At 37.9% G+C, this 14,865-nt stretch overlaps 1 protein-coding gene across 1 annotated transcript in view; it reads left to right on the top strand.

The window, feature by feature from the left end:
* Positions 1 to 14,865, top strand: part of GYS2 (glycogen synthase 2) — a 49,869-nt gene that overhangs the window by 33,141 nt on the left and 1,863 nt on the right. The window contains exons 12-15 of the mRNA XM_032855309.1: positions 7,862 to 7,988; positions 10,744 to 10,839; positions 11,635 to 11,798; positions 13,189 to 13,269. Of these exons, the coding sequence (XP_032711200.1) occupies positions 7,862 to 7,988; positions 10,744 to 10,839; positions 11,635 to 11,798; positions 13,189 to 13,269 (468 nt within the window). The remainder of the gene's footprint in view (positions 1 to 7,861; positions 7,989 to 10,743; positions 10,840 to 11,634; positions 11,799 to 13,188; positions 13,270 to 14,865) is intronic.

Genomic DNA, 14,865 nt, shown 5'->3' on the forward strand with positions numbered 1-14,865 from the left:
TCCTTAAATTTTCTCACATTACAGGGACACCTGTGTGGCTCAGTTGGTCAAGCGACTGCCTTTGGCTCAGGTCATGATCCTGGAGTTCCAGGATCAAGTCCTGAATCAAGTCCTGCATTGGGCTCCCTGCTCAGCGGGGAGTTTGCTTCTTCCTCTGACTCTCCCCCACTTCATCATGCTCTCTCTCTCAAATAAATAAATAAAATCTTTAAATTTTTTTTCTCACATTACAAAGCAAACAAACTTTGCTTCAACCTGGTCTTCTCTTGATGTTTTTGAATGTTTTGGTCTTTTCTATTCTTCCCTGCAAAATCTCTTGGAAAAAAATAGTCTTTTTGTAAATTAATTCCTCCTGCTGCATTTAGTATTCGGTATAGGCATGAGTAGATGTGGTGGAGGGAGACAAGTTAGGGACCTTCTGCCACAGAACAGGTAAGAGATGATAAGGGACCATTACAAAGGTCATGCCAGAAGTGCTAGACAGGACAGAATAATGGGAGAGGCAGCTGCATATAGAAAAGATCATACTTTGTAACCAAAGGTCATTGGGAGGGAAAAAGAGGGAGAAGGCAAGGATGATAACCTTCTGGCTTCAGTATTTAGTCAGTACTATCTAAAAACTAAGGAAAGGCTTTATCAGATTTGAGTTCAGTTCTTGGTAGATTGTTATATGTGAGTTATATGTGAGTTATTCAAGTTAAGATGTTTCATGCGTACTTAGAAAACATAAGACAGTCATGAAGGGAGCTATCAGTGGAGGGGCAGCAGGGATGCCAGGGAATGATGACCCTGCCATGCTGAAAGACCAGGCTGAATGAGCAGAGAAAAGTGTGGACCCAAGAAAGCCTCAAGATTTAAGAGGAGATTAGAGGAGGAAAAGTCAGTGCAAGAAAGGAGCAAGAATTAGAAGAGAAAAATATCTCAGAAATCAGGGCAGGGGAAATTTTCGTGATGGTAGATAGCAATAGCTCCTAGTACAGAACTAAATGATACAAGCTGGGTTTTTTTAAGACTTTATTTATATGTTAGAGAGAGAGAGAGAGAGAGAGAGAGATTACACCTAGGAGAGAGGCAGGCAGAGAGAGAGAGAGGGGGAAGCAAGTTCCCTGCTGAGCAGAGAGTCCAATGCGGGGCTCATTCCCAGGACCCTGAGATCATGACCTGAGCCAAAGGCAGAGGTTTTAACCCACTGAGCCACCCAGGCACCCGATACTGTTTATAAAATGTCTGTTTATAAAATGTCCCATGTAGTGTTATCCCATCCATTTTAAACATGTTCTCCACACACGCATGCGTACATACATAGATACACACATATTTGTGTATATTTCCATGTGCCATAGAATTATGGGTGACTTTTATTTTCTCATTTGTGTTTCTGCATTTCCAAAATTTTTACTCCCAGTACACATCCTGTAATATGCAAGCTACACATTTTTCCCTGGAAATGCAGGGACATATCTCTCAAGGGTGCAGCATCCTTCACATTTTTCCACACGACTGGATCTGCAGAAACTTACCTCCCTCCAGAGTGTATCAGCACTAATTTGATCTCATTTTCATGTAGTTTAGACCAGTCCTTCTCAATTTTTTTTTTCTCTTGGAAAGGAAATAGTAATGGAAAGAAAGCTTATTATTTTCCTGTTGCTTTCTGTTTTACAGAACTTTGTCACACCTATATTTAAATCTGCGGCTCTTCCTCTAATGATCTGTCAGGTGCCTGGTATGTGATTTGTACAATAAGTATAGACAGAACAGGGGACATTGAGCCAGACTGTGGTTCATGCTTCCTTTATTTTTGGGAGGACTGAGTTTAGAAGGTCTCCTGAAATCGGCAGCTCTGAACAAAGTATGCTTTACTGATCTGTGTGTGTATGTGTCTGTGTGTTTTAAAGTACAGCAATAGTGAAGCCATTTCTCAGGAATGGACAAGTACATTATTTCCCAAGTACTTTAAAGACTTCATTCCTCTGTGTCTTTGCTGATGTTATTCTCTCTTTCTGAACTGCCCTTATCTCAGCCATCCTAATAGCTCCTTTGGGATCCAAACTAGAAGTCATCCCCTCCTTGTGTTTGTCCTTAATTTGCATTCATCTACTCCAGACAGAGCAATCGCTTTCTTATCTGGATTCTCAAGATGCTTTATTTCTACTACAAATATAGGAATCATCGCATCAAGTTATTTGTATTTTTTAAATATGTATGTTCTTTCCTCCAGTGAGACTGTAAGTTCTTTGAGGCAATGATCATATCTCATATACATTTTCTCAGTATTCATTCTCTGAAAAGCAAACACCGAGACAGGATTAGATGTGAAAACACTTATTGGTAAAAATGCCTGTGCAAGATAGAGATTGAAAGCAAAAGCAGGCAGGGAGGGATAGTTCACACAGTGGAAAGAGGAGGAAGGAAGGTTGAGGAGGGAAGACCCACAGACTACAGCCCAGTGCTAAACACCTCTCAATCTTTTTTTTTACAGAGAGTCAAATGTCATTAACAAAAACTAGAATCAATAAAAATTAACAAATGCATGAAAAATATACATACCTAGCAGCACTATGTAGTGACTTACAAAGGGAAAAAGCTGACCACTAAATGGCTGGTCAGCTAGGGGAAGGAAACACACACACAGAAGCATGTGCACTTCTGTGTGCACAAAAAAAAAAAAAAATTTTCAACAGTACAATCAATCTATAGCTAAGATAGATTCCAAATTATTTTCCAATGCTTGCTTTCTTAATACAAAAGATGCCTCTGTGTGTGGGGTGTGTGTGTGTGTGTGTGTGTTGTGGTTTACTGTGACTTATTTCAAGTATATTAGCATTACTACATACATCATTTCCCTGTATCTAAACCTTTCTTTTATGTTTTACTTTCATGTGTTTCGTTCACCAACCAAACAGTTTCAAGTTGGTGGGCAGATGGGTGCCTTATTCTATGAGCAATCACATGCAACAACTTTAATAGGGATTCCTATTAGAGTAGGGGTTTTCCAAACAAAAGTTGTTCAAAAGAGTCACTGGTTGTGCAGAAATTAGCTGGCACTAGAACCCCTCCCTGCCAGGTCTATAGGCTGGAGCAGCTGCTGTAGCTGCTCTAGAGGGGAAGCAGTTGGGGCTGTCAATCAAGATCCATTGTCTGCCTTTAAATCTCCCTACCCTTAATCAATTTGCAAATTTACTTAATCTACCTCAGTCTTCTCATCTGTAAGATGGTGGTAAGATAGGCTACACTCAAAGAACTGTTGTGAGGCTTAAATAAGTAAGATGCTGCAATTAGTGCAGACCATGGCACGTGGTGAGTGTCAGCACGTGGTGTGTCAGCTTTTATCTGTACTTAGCCCAGTACCTAGCATGTTCTGGGTACTCAATAACTTTTAGAAGACAGGTGTAAACAGTTTGATGAGAGTAGAAAATGGAGGATTTCTCTCTGCCTGGAGAATTGGAGACGTGTTAGCTAGATCTTGTCTGGTGAGCAGGCGTTTATCACACACATAACAGTTCATCCTGCAGAGAGCCGGCAGCAGTAGATAAGAAGGCACAGAGACAGAAGCACATGGCTTCTGTAGAGTGAAAGGAGAAGAGAGTTTGTCTCACACAAATCATGTTTATATAGATAAGCTCACGAAGCGTTTGAGACTTTCACTGGTTATTATCATAAGGCAAACGCATGCACAAGAAATAAAAGAATAGCCCCTTCACGACAGTATATGCTCCAAGCACTGAGATAAGTCTTGGTCAATTCAGAATTATGTATTTTATTTACGACTAGTATCCTTTAAAAAGCTTCACACTGACTCATTTGATCACCTGCATATTTACAGAACTCTATCGAGTGGTTTTTAACTCTTAGATTAACAAGCGCTTTATATGAATGCGACCACTTGATCCAGGAAATGTTACAGATTGTTTCGAAGTTGAATATATCATCAATTCTGCCTTGGCAGTGGACATAGTGAGAAAATCCTACAGCACAGACTCCAGGTCCTGACCTGGTGCCAGCACTCTGTGAAGGCAAATTAACTTTCAGGGATCTTAATTCCCTCACAGGATAAATGTGGTTAGACAGCATTTTGGTTTTTTTTTTGTTTTTTTTTTTTTTCCCTTACTGATCCAGGGTCTGCTGTGAGCCAGGTGCTTTGCTGGGGACTTTTGTGTATAGGATCTCACCTAATCCTCTCGGTAACCTTGGTCTGACCTCTAACATCCTTTCCTCCGCCCTGGGCCTCTGTCATTGGCTGGTCAGGGCCCAGAGCAGCTGCTTTCATATTTTAGTTTTGCTGTTCTCTTTGACTGAAACAAAATGAATGAGCCATGATATTCTCATGTTCAAAAATGGGCTTTGGAGAGTACAAATTTTCTCAGGCTTGGAAAAGCCAACATAGGCACAAAGAATTTTGAATCCCTGTTTGCTGATATCTGCCAGGGATATAGTGGGCTGCTGATTTGATGATTGTCTGTGCCTTTGTCTCTTTTCCTCGTTCAGTACTTTGCACGTGATAATAAGAACTCAAATCGTGTTTTATGGAGGAAAATATTTTATCTATTTTTACTTTGGGATTTGTGATTCTTGTGATTGAGTGAACTATCATTTTTAGATACTAGTTTTGGATATTTTACCATTTTACTGCTTAAGTTTAACCTAGGTCCCATTTGTGGGTCTCCTGACATGTAACTAATGTATATAATTTCTTTATAATATATTTCTAAAATTAGAGTAATGAGAATATCATGATGTTGCTAGGATTAAATGAAATAATATATGAGAACATTATTTATAATATATAAAGTATCATATAACTGTTATCATTGTTGTTATATATCCAAATTAGGGTTTTTCTTCACGGTAATCTCTTAGGAAAAATATAGTTATTCTTTTATTATATTATATATGTTATATTATGTATATATATAATTTAATAATATATATTTATGTGTATATTATATGGCAAATACTATATAATATTGTGTCATATATTATAACATATATATACAGTATACATGTATAATATATATCATATATTATGTATTTTGTATATGGCATATATTATTTATATGTGTACAATATAAATACTACATTGTATATTGTATATACTACATATATACATAGTATATACAATGCTTTTAAATCAGATTTTATTGATTTTTAATAACTACTTAACTATGAGGAGAGGCTGACAAATTACCTAATAATGGTTCAAGAAAAACTTCAATAAATAGGAGAAATTGGAGAATTCTTTCATCCACGTGACCAGTTAAGTAGCTGTTCTACAGCCTTCCAATGATAGTCACTCTCTCTCTTGTCTCTGTCTTTGAATAACATTACAGGCAATGTAGTCTCAGTACTGGCTCATACCAGCACATGAGAGCTCAGAAATTTTATGAGCCAGTTTTTAAAATAGCCATTTTTTAAAATTAAATTGTAGCAACTTAAAAATATAAATCAACTATATTAAAATGAAAGGTAATGCTCAAAACTCATCACGTCCTAATTGTTAATTCTATATTTTACGACGATCTCTACATTTAAAGTTATGTATGGCTATTATACCCACATGGTGGGAATATTCTATAACGGTGAGCTCCTGCTTTCCCCATCTCTAGTTCAGACATCACATTGGTAACTTGAAACCGACCATAGTAGGAGTATCTAGAGAGTGAAAATAGGTGAACACTCCACATCATGCCTTGATTAATTGTGTGTAAATTGTCTAGACTTAAGAAGGTGGCAGATGAATATGAACAATACAGATTAAACTTAAAAGTGTTGTGCCTCGAGTCATTACACAAAATTGTGAGTGGCACAAAAATACAAGGACATATTTTTCCCATATTCAGAAGCTAATATCTAACTCGGGAAAGAAGTCACTATGTCACTGATGAACCTATGAAGTTCGGACATGTATTTCTGAAAGGATCGACATTCACGTCACAACTACATTCAGTCCTCAGTTGCAACCAGAAATTGGTTCTGAATACAAGATTTTTCAAAAGTCAACAAAAGCATTTGGGAGCATTTAACTATCTACAATTTTTAATAAGGAGGTTTTTATATATTTCAATAGAATTCATTCTTTAGAAAAGTTTTCGGTTCACAGTGAAGCTGAGCAGCAAATATAGACAGTTCCCAGGTACCCCTGCCCCCCACATATACAGCATCCTGCACTGTCCATGTATCATACCGGGATCTTATATTTGTTACAACTGAGGAACCTACATTGACACATTATTATCCACCAAGATTCATAGTGTACGGTAAGTTATGCTCTTGGTGCTTGACCTTCTGTGACATTATACATGTACAATGACATGTATCCACCATTACAAAATCACACAGAACAGTTTTATTGCCCTAAAAATCCTCTGAGCTCTGCCTATTCATCCTGCCTCCATCCAAAGACTGATCTTCTTTCTGTCCCCACAGTTCTGCCTTTTCCAGAATGCCATATAGCTGGCATCATACAGTGTGTGGACTTTCAGATGGGCTCTTTTCACTTAGTCATGTACGTTTTATTTTTTCCATGTCTTTTCATGGCTTGATAGCCCATTTCTTCTTAGCACTGAATAATATTCCATTGTCTGGACAGTTTATTGATCTACTCATCTATTAAAGGATATCTTGATTGCTCCCAAGTTTTATCAATTATTAATAGAGCTGATACAAACATCTGTGTACAAGTTTTTGTGCATACATTTTTTACTATTTGGATATTGTCTGCTATACTTTCTCTATATCAATAAAATGTATAGTAAACTTATGTACAAATATACACTTATATTTTGGGTTTTTCTTCTTAAGCATGTACCAGAACACCATTGCTTAAAAGTCATGATAAATACTTTGGCTTTCACTCTGAGTGCAATGGGAAGCCGCTGAAGGATTTTGAGCAGGGAGTGCCTGGCACTGTTGAATGGTCACTCTAATTGTACTGAGTAGAGACCTTGGCAGAATAGAAGCAGGGAGACAGGTTAGGAGGTGATTACCTCCGGGTGAGAGAGGATGCTGACTTTGGTGAAGGCTTCTAGTCTGATCTAATCTAGATGAGATTCCTAGTACATCTCTGTCCCTTAGTTCCATTTCCCTGGGCTACCTTGTGTCTGGCGCAATAGAGGGCAGTCTATTATATTACAAAGCTGCCCTCTTTTCTGCTCCAGATAGGAGCAAATTGATAAAAAAAGACAGCAGTCAGCCATTAGGAAACAAAATAAACCTTTTTTGTGTTGCAGTGACTGGTTGACTCCCTTGGTACGGTGTGTGACTTTTTTTTTTTTTTTAAGATTTATTTATTTATTTGACACAGAGAGAGACCTTGCACATAAGCAGGGAGAGCAGCAGGCAGAGGGAGAAGCTGACTCCCTACTGGTCAGGCAGCTTGATGCAGAGCTCCATCCCAGGATCCTGGGACCATGACCTGAGCCGAAGGCAGGCACTTAACCAACTGAGCCACTCAGGTGCCCCGAGAGCATGTGACTCTTGATCTCAGGGTGGTGAGTTTGAGCCCCATGTTGGGTGTAGCAGTTACTTTAAAAATAAAATCTTTAAAAAAAATACCTTATTGTCAATACAGTTTGGGTTGACGGATGTAGCTTAGCACGGGAACAAAAATGGTCATATTAGCTCCCTTTCCTCCAATCTAGGCCTTGGAACCTGAGAGAAACTTAGTCCACAGAGTAGATAATACACTGAATGGAGAGAGAGGAAAAAAACACCCAAGCTTATCTCTTTTTCTTTTTTTCTCCTCTCTCTTTTTCCCTGAATGTAGAACACAAGGATTTTACATGTCAAAATACCGAACCGTAGGAGATTTTTTGCTTTATTTTCTTCTCTTCTTTTTTTGCTCATTAGAATTCTCCTTTTTTAGGTGATTTTGCACCCAGAGTTTCTATCCTCCACCAGTCCCTTACTACCCATGGATTATGAAGAGTTTGTCCGAGGTTGCCATCTTGGAGTATTTCCATCTTACTATGAACCATGGGGCTATACCCCAGGTATGTGGCATGTATAGATTATGGAATGTTTTAAATCTTAGTAATCTATTATTTTATGCACATGGATATAATATTCAGAGTTGATATGTAATCTCTACTAAAGTTAAATTATAATAATATATTGTATTATAAGAAAAAAATGTGTTATAAAAGGTACATATTATTGAGTTATCTCTCTGAGTCCCAACTATTCATATAAAGGAGAAATTGAGTGCAGGTACGTTTAAGATGAGAAACAGTGGTCCAGCAACAGTGTTCTCTAAAACTTATGATAATTTTTAAAAATTAATGGATGTATTTAATTTTTAATAGGTACCACAGTCACATAGTTAAAGAAACAAATAGTATAAGAAAGTAAACAATGAGAAGTCTTCACACCATAGTCACTCAAAAAGGAGGTACTTTTAAGATAAAATGTCAATTCAGTGACAGGTATTGTGACCCTGACATCATTCCATTCAGACCCTCCCCCTCTTCATCTGCCTTTTTTTTTTCTCCCCAATGGTAGATTCCCAGATGCACTACCTATTTTCTTTTTGTCCCCTCTGTATGTCTGTCACTGGTATCAAGAGTGATCAATTTGTATTTGGACTGAAATGCCTAACTAAAAAGGAAACAAATACTTCAAAATTTAAAAACAAATACTTTAAATAAATGCCAGTGAAAAGAATATAATATTGATCTTTCCATCTCGTATTAGTAATTTGAGATTTTCCTTTTTATTTAAATATAATTCCATTTATAATTTTAAAAGAAAATGTTCAGAAAACATTTTTATGCATAATTAATAAATTTTGTTTTCTGATCTCAGCGTCATCATTGCCCAACCAAGGGGTAGCTGTAGTCAAGGTTAGGGAGATCATTGTTGAAATATGAAGAGGAAGAATTTTTCTAATCTTTGTATTCTGATCCCAGAATTTTAATATAGTATTTAAAATTTTATGTAAGTAGGATCTTTACATAAGAAGCAACATGAAATCGCTGCATCTTTTGACATAAGGTCCTGTTCTGTTGTTCTAGTTTCCGCCAAGAATAGTTTGCCAGCAACTGTAAAAATATTAAAACTTCTAGGGAAAATAGGTAAAATATTATCTCCTCTTGAAACATGACACAGAAAAGCTATTGATCTAAAAAAAAAGAAAAGAAAAGCTATTGATCTAATTCTTCTAGCTGTCTCTTTCGTAGTTCTAAAAATTGTTATGGGTATCAGTTGTCACTTTTATAAAGATGGTGTCTTCTTACTTATGAAATAACCTCATATTATCTTAAATTGTTTATAATTGAGCATCTATCTTTTAAGATACATAAAATGCATATTTCATGGATGAACTTAGCATTTTGTTATTGACTTGTGTTCCTATTATTTCTAGTAAGTAACATAATTTATTATCAAGGAAGTTTCAAAAATAGAGAAGCACAAAACCAAAGCCTGAGTGACTGAAGGATGTGGGAAATCATTATGTTGGGTAAAGAGAATGTTCTCTAACTTACAGCAGACTTTCCACCAAATGCTTAACCCAAAATGATAGAGGAGATACATCTAATATTTTAAGATAAAGACCAGCAAAAGTGTTATAAAAGATAAGCAGGTAGAAAAAGAAGTTTGAGAATGAGTCATTCTCTGTTTTGAATTAACCAAAGGAAGTTGGCTATTCCTCACCTAACCTGTAGTTACAGAAATAACAAGACCTCTGGTGGACTAAGTTTGGTGTTGGCATATTAGATAATTCTAATTTTTTTTAGAATAACTTTTTATTTGATGCTAAGTTTAACACACTCCAGAAAGTATTCATTTAAGTCTGTGTTTTGAGAAAATCCAATGAATATAAATACTTATTCCATTAAATTCCATGGAATCGTAGGCAAAATTCTTTCTACATATATGCATAAAGATTTTTCTGGGGATGAGTTCTAGATTTTCATCAGATTCTCATGTGGGTCAAGAATCCCTGTCCCATTTTCTCCTCTACCACTCCCTCCAGAAATTAGGAAACCACTTCTCTCTAGAGATAAGCCATGAGGCAATACTTGCAGAGCAGAAGAAAAGGCCACTGTCTAAACTGCATTATTTCTTGATTAGTGGGGAAATCTTTTTTTAACCCATCTCCACCAGCCAACCAAGTTTAATTCCATAATCATATATAAATTCCTTGTTAAAAATGCAGACATCCTTGTGAAAGGTAATACTTCTTAAAATAAACATATCCACTATTTTATGAAAAACAGGTTTTGACTAGAAGGGGAGAGAAAACTAGGGAGGGTATGGGTACATTGGACACTTGGGGAAGTGGAGAGATTTGTGGCAAGGGAGATTAATATGATGAGAAGAGTTGCTCATGTCCAAAACCCACAAACTCACCACATGCTTAGACACAGCTTAGAATGGAGCAAAAAGAAAACAAAGCCAGCTGGAATGAGAGAGGCAGGATAAAACAGCCGTTCCAAACAGGAGCCCTGGAGCCAGGCACCTGGCTTTGAATCCCTCTACCCCATTCCCTGGCTGGGTGACATTGGGCAAATTATTTAACCTGTCTGTGCCTCAGTTTCTTCATCTGTAAGATGGTGATAATGGCAGTCTCATTTCAAGTAGTTTTTGAGATTAAATGAGTTAATACCCGTAAAGACCTTAGTACTGTGCCTGATACTGAATAAACATCACTATTACTAGGCAGACGTGGGCTTCTCCCCCATCTATGTGCGTAAGTGGATATAGGAGTTGATCTGAAGCCAAGTCTTTATCTGTTTCCCCTGGCAGCTGAATGCACCGTGATGGGTATCCCCAGTGTGACAACCAACCTTTCCGGCTTTGGCTGTTTCATGCAGGAGCACGTGGCTGATCCTACTGCGTATGGTGAGGTTTTTCATCATTCACCCGGCGCAGGGAGAAGTAACCTCTGACAAAGCACAGGGTCTTTAGGGAGCCTAACTCTAGAGCTATCCTGATGATTAAAGTAATGTTTATACTTCTTGTTTAATGGAAAATAGATTTAATTATGTGATTCATAGAAAAGATAAAAATGCTATTAATATTAAGTATATTGATGTTATAGTAACTATGGCCTTAGCGTACATAGACTGGTCAGTGTCATTATTTTAAAGGTCTGTGCCAAGTTAGCAAAATTCACTAGAAATTGTTTAAGATGGCAGAATTTGCATACCACCATCTCTGTGTCCGTGTTGCCTAGCAGCAAGAAAAGCGAGATGGGATGGATCCTCTGCCTACACATTGCCAATTTCCTGGTCTTCTGCAGTCTCCTTGTCACGGTTCTCTTTCCTCAGGCTAGAGCTGTGGTTCTCAACCAGGGCTGATTGGTGGGAAAACTGGGGAGCCTAAAAATCACTGATCCCTAGAGATTATGGTTAATGAGCAGTACTAGGGAGAATCATTGATCCAGGGTATTCCCTCTACTGCCAAATTTCTTTGCAAGATCCATTGTATTGCCTGTCTGTTGGTGACGGTTGCAAACCCGTAGAAGATCACAGAAGAAATACAGCATTGGAAGGGAAAAGATAAAGCAGAGGCAGTAGGGGAGTCGGGGAGTAGATAATGAGTGTGGTGGTCTGTGATAGAACCTAATGAATGGAAGAAAGATCGTTCAAAGGTTAGCCCTGTGTTTACCTGGGCTTTGGTTTTTGTGCTCCTCAGGTATTTACATTGTTGACAGGAGGTTCCGCTCTCCGGATGATTCCTGCAATCAGCTGACTCAGTTTCTCTATGGATTTTGCAAACAGTCACGCCGCCAAAGAATTATTCAGAGAAACCGAACTGAGAGGCTCTCTGATCTTCTGGATTGGAGATACTTGGGCAGAGTAAGTTAAGTTTGGGATCAAGAGAACCGCTTAAAAAATCCCACTAGACTGGGGCCCTTGGGTGGCTCAGATGGTTGGGCACCTGACTGTTGATCTCATCTCAGGTCTTGATCTTGGGATTGTGAGTTCAAGCCCTGCATTGGAATCTGTGCTGGGTGTGGAGCTTACTTAAAAAAAAAAAAAAAAAAACTATCTCACTGGACTATAAAAATAAAAATTCTAATCATCAACTGCAAAGTCAACTCTGTAGCATAATTGTTAAACTCTCAAGTGATGTTTTCATGTATTATTTTACTTAAAACAAGCTGGCAACATCCTAAACCCAAATCTTCATATTTAGTTTGAGCTTATAGCAGCAAGTCTATCAGATCCATCTGGGGTATTACTAGTTAGTCTTTTGTCAGTGGTTAACTTGATGCATTTCAGGTATTATCTCATGAATATGAGGAAAACATCTAAAGAAACATTTTTATTTTGTTTGACCCTAAGCAATAATGTGACCATATTCCTTAAGCATAGTGGAAGTGGGAATAATATTGTTTTCAAATGACAAATACAGGAAATACCTCCTTTCAATTATACAACAGGTTTGTAAATACCCAGATGTCATGTATCTTAGGACTGGATGATTTAATGAAAAATAAATTGACTTTGCCTTCAGATCATGTATCTGCTTAGATGCCACTAAGCTCTCCTTGACAAATGATAGATGCTGCCATTTGCCGAGTCCCCATACACACTAATGCCAGTGCTCATCACAACCCTGGGTGATTCACTGCACCGTCTACATTTTACAATGAAAACAGAATGATAAGCCTCTTAAAAGTTATGTTTCTTTTTTTTAAGATTTTATTTGTTTATTTGAGTGAGAAAGAGAGAAAGAACACAAGCAAGGAGAGGGGCAGAGGGAGAAGCAGGCTACTCGCTGAGCAGGGAGCCCAATGTGGGGCTCCATCTGGGCACTCTGGGATCATGACCTGAGCCGAAGACAGAGGCCCAACTGACTGAGCAACCCAAAGGCCTCAGAAGCTATGTTTCTTATCTAAGAAACATAGGGCCCCTTATTCAGGGCCCAGCTTTTCCCTGTGTCATACTGGTTCTCTGTAGAATGAAGCCAATGTTTTCAGTCCCCTTAACACTCAATTCAGAGCTTTCAGTAAGACCAGTATAGCTGTTCTCTTCAAAATTTTGTAATATTTCTTTTACTTATTCTTTGGAAAATAATAAAACTATAAACTATCAGGTTTTTTTTTTTGATTCCTAAAATTAGGGTGAATAGGTTCTGTCACTTTAAGAATGTGTTTTATAACTAGGAGAATAAGATTTTATATAAGTTGGTTCTTGAGATAAATAATTTTTTTTTAACCATGAGCTGGTTTTTCTATCACAGTATTATCAGCACGCCAGGTACCTGACATTAAGCAGAGCTTTTCCAGATAAATTCCATATGGAGCCTACTTCACCACCCACGGTAACTATTTTATGTGTTGTGTATTTATTTTGGAAGCTAAATTTCTTATGCATGGTAAGTCCTCCCAATACCTTTTTATTTAGAATTAGTTAAGGACAGAAACTTTTATATTTTTTCATAATGTTGCCTTAAAGCAAGGAATTAAAAAAAAAAAAGGCAAGGAATAGAGGAACTAACAAATCAGATCAAGTCAAAGCCCTTGATTCTGAGTTAGCCTAATTTAGAGGCTGAGACAATGGTCAGTTAATTCATGTCACTGGAGAAGCATTTCCATATTAAAACTCTCCTTGCCTTAGTACTTGAAACCGCTGTGTTAGACACACATTCTTTTGAGAATTACTGAAAAATGAACTGGCCTGCTTTAACAGCAGGTGAATTCGCTAACCAAGGAAATGTTTGAATATCAGGTGACTCCTTGGCAAGTGAATTCAGGAACCCCAGGAGGCAGTGGACTAGATGAGTGTTTATGTTCCAGTCAGCAGTGTCCGGCAGGAGTCTTCTGAAGCTCTCTTAGACATTTATATTCATGAGACGAGCATAGGCTACTTGTCATCACACTCACCTAGAAGGATATAAGATAGGAAACACAGCTTGAAGTAGGACAGCATCAGACATTTCTCTTCAGTGGAATCAGTCCTTAGAGCAGTCTGTGCAGCAGTCCAAAAGCCATACTTCTTTGTCCCGCCCCCGCCCCCACCGCAACCAGGCAAAAGATTAGGTGCAAAAACATAAGACCCTTACCATTAGGTATGAGATCTATCTTAGCTTAGTAGTTTCGTGCCCCACAGGAGCCAAGATGTCATGTAAATCTCCACAGATCAGCGTCCATGGCCTCCACAAGGAATATGTACAAGTAGAAGAGTCATCCAATTCAGGGATTCCCCAAAATCGCTGAGTTTAGATGCAACTTGCCTATCAGGAGTCCCTTTTACCATAATCAGTTTTCTTAGTAACACAACTTACATTCCATCTATACCAAATGTCAAGGGAAACAGATCTCAAAAGTTAACCCAAGGGAAAATTCCCTCATGCAGAAGGTGACAGGTTTTGAAAACCCTTCAAAATACTAATTCCAGATTTCCTGTTCAGGATTAATTGCTTAGCTTGATTAGAGGCAGTTTGTTGGACTTGATAATTCAGCTATATTCATTCACTTGTTCAACTGATTCAATTAATAAGTATTGAGCTCCTACTCTGAGCCAGGTCCTAAGTGAACAAATCAGCTCCCCCACCTTTTTTTAATTGCTTTTGGGGCCAATATCTGAACCTTGAAATGATCGTATAGCTATGACATGATAATAATGAACACAAGTAGTTGAAATACAGACTGATAAGTGCTGCAACTATTTTCTACAGTTATTCTCCCCAGTCAAACATGTGCTCTCTCCAAGGGCAAGAATCACATTTTTCTTCTTTGCTTCCTCAGTGGCATTATGGTGCCTGACCCATAGTTGTGCTTCACACTCATTGATCAGATGATTTATCTCCATGAATCTTAAGTGGAAGGGCAATTTGATTAAAACCTAGTGACTTTTGCTCATATACTGACATAAAAGTAACAGGTAGAATTTCAGGATCAGCTAAGTGGCCTGGCTT

Source organism: Lontra canadensis, unplaced genomic scaffold (genome assembly GCF_010015895.1).
Source record: "Lontra canadensis isolate GAN:19392208 unplaced genomic scaffold, GSC_riverotter_1.0 scaffold9, whole genome shotgun sequence".
NCBI lineage: Eukaryota > Metazoa > Chordata > Mammalia > Carnivora > Mustelidae > Lontra > Lontra canadensis.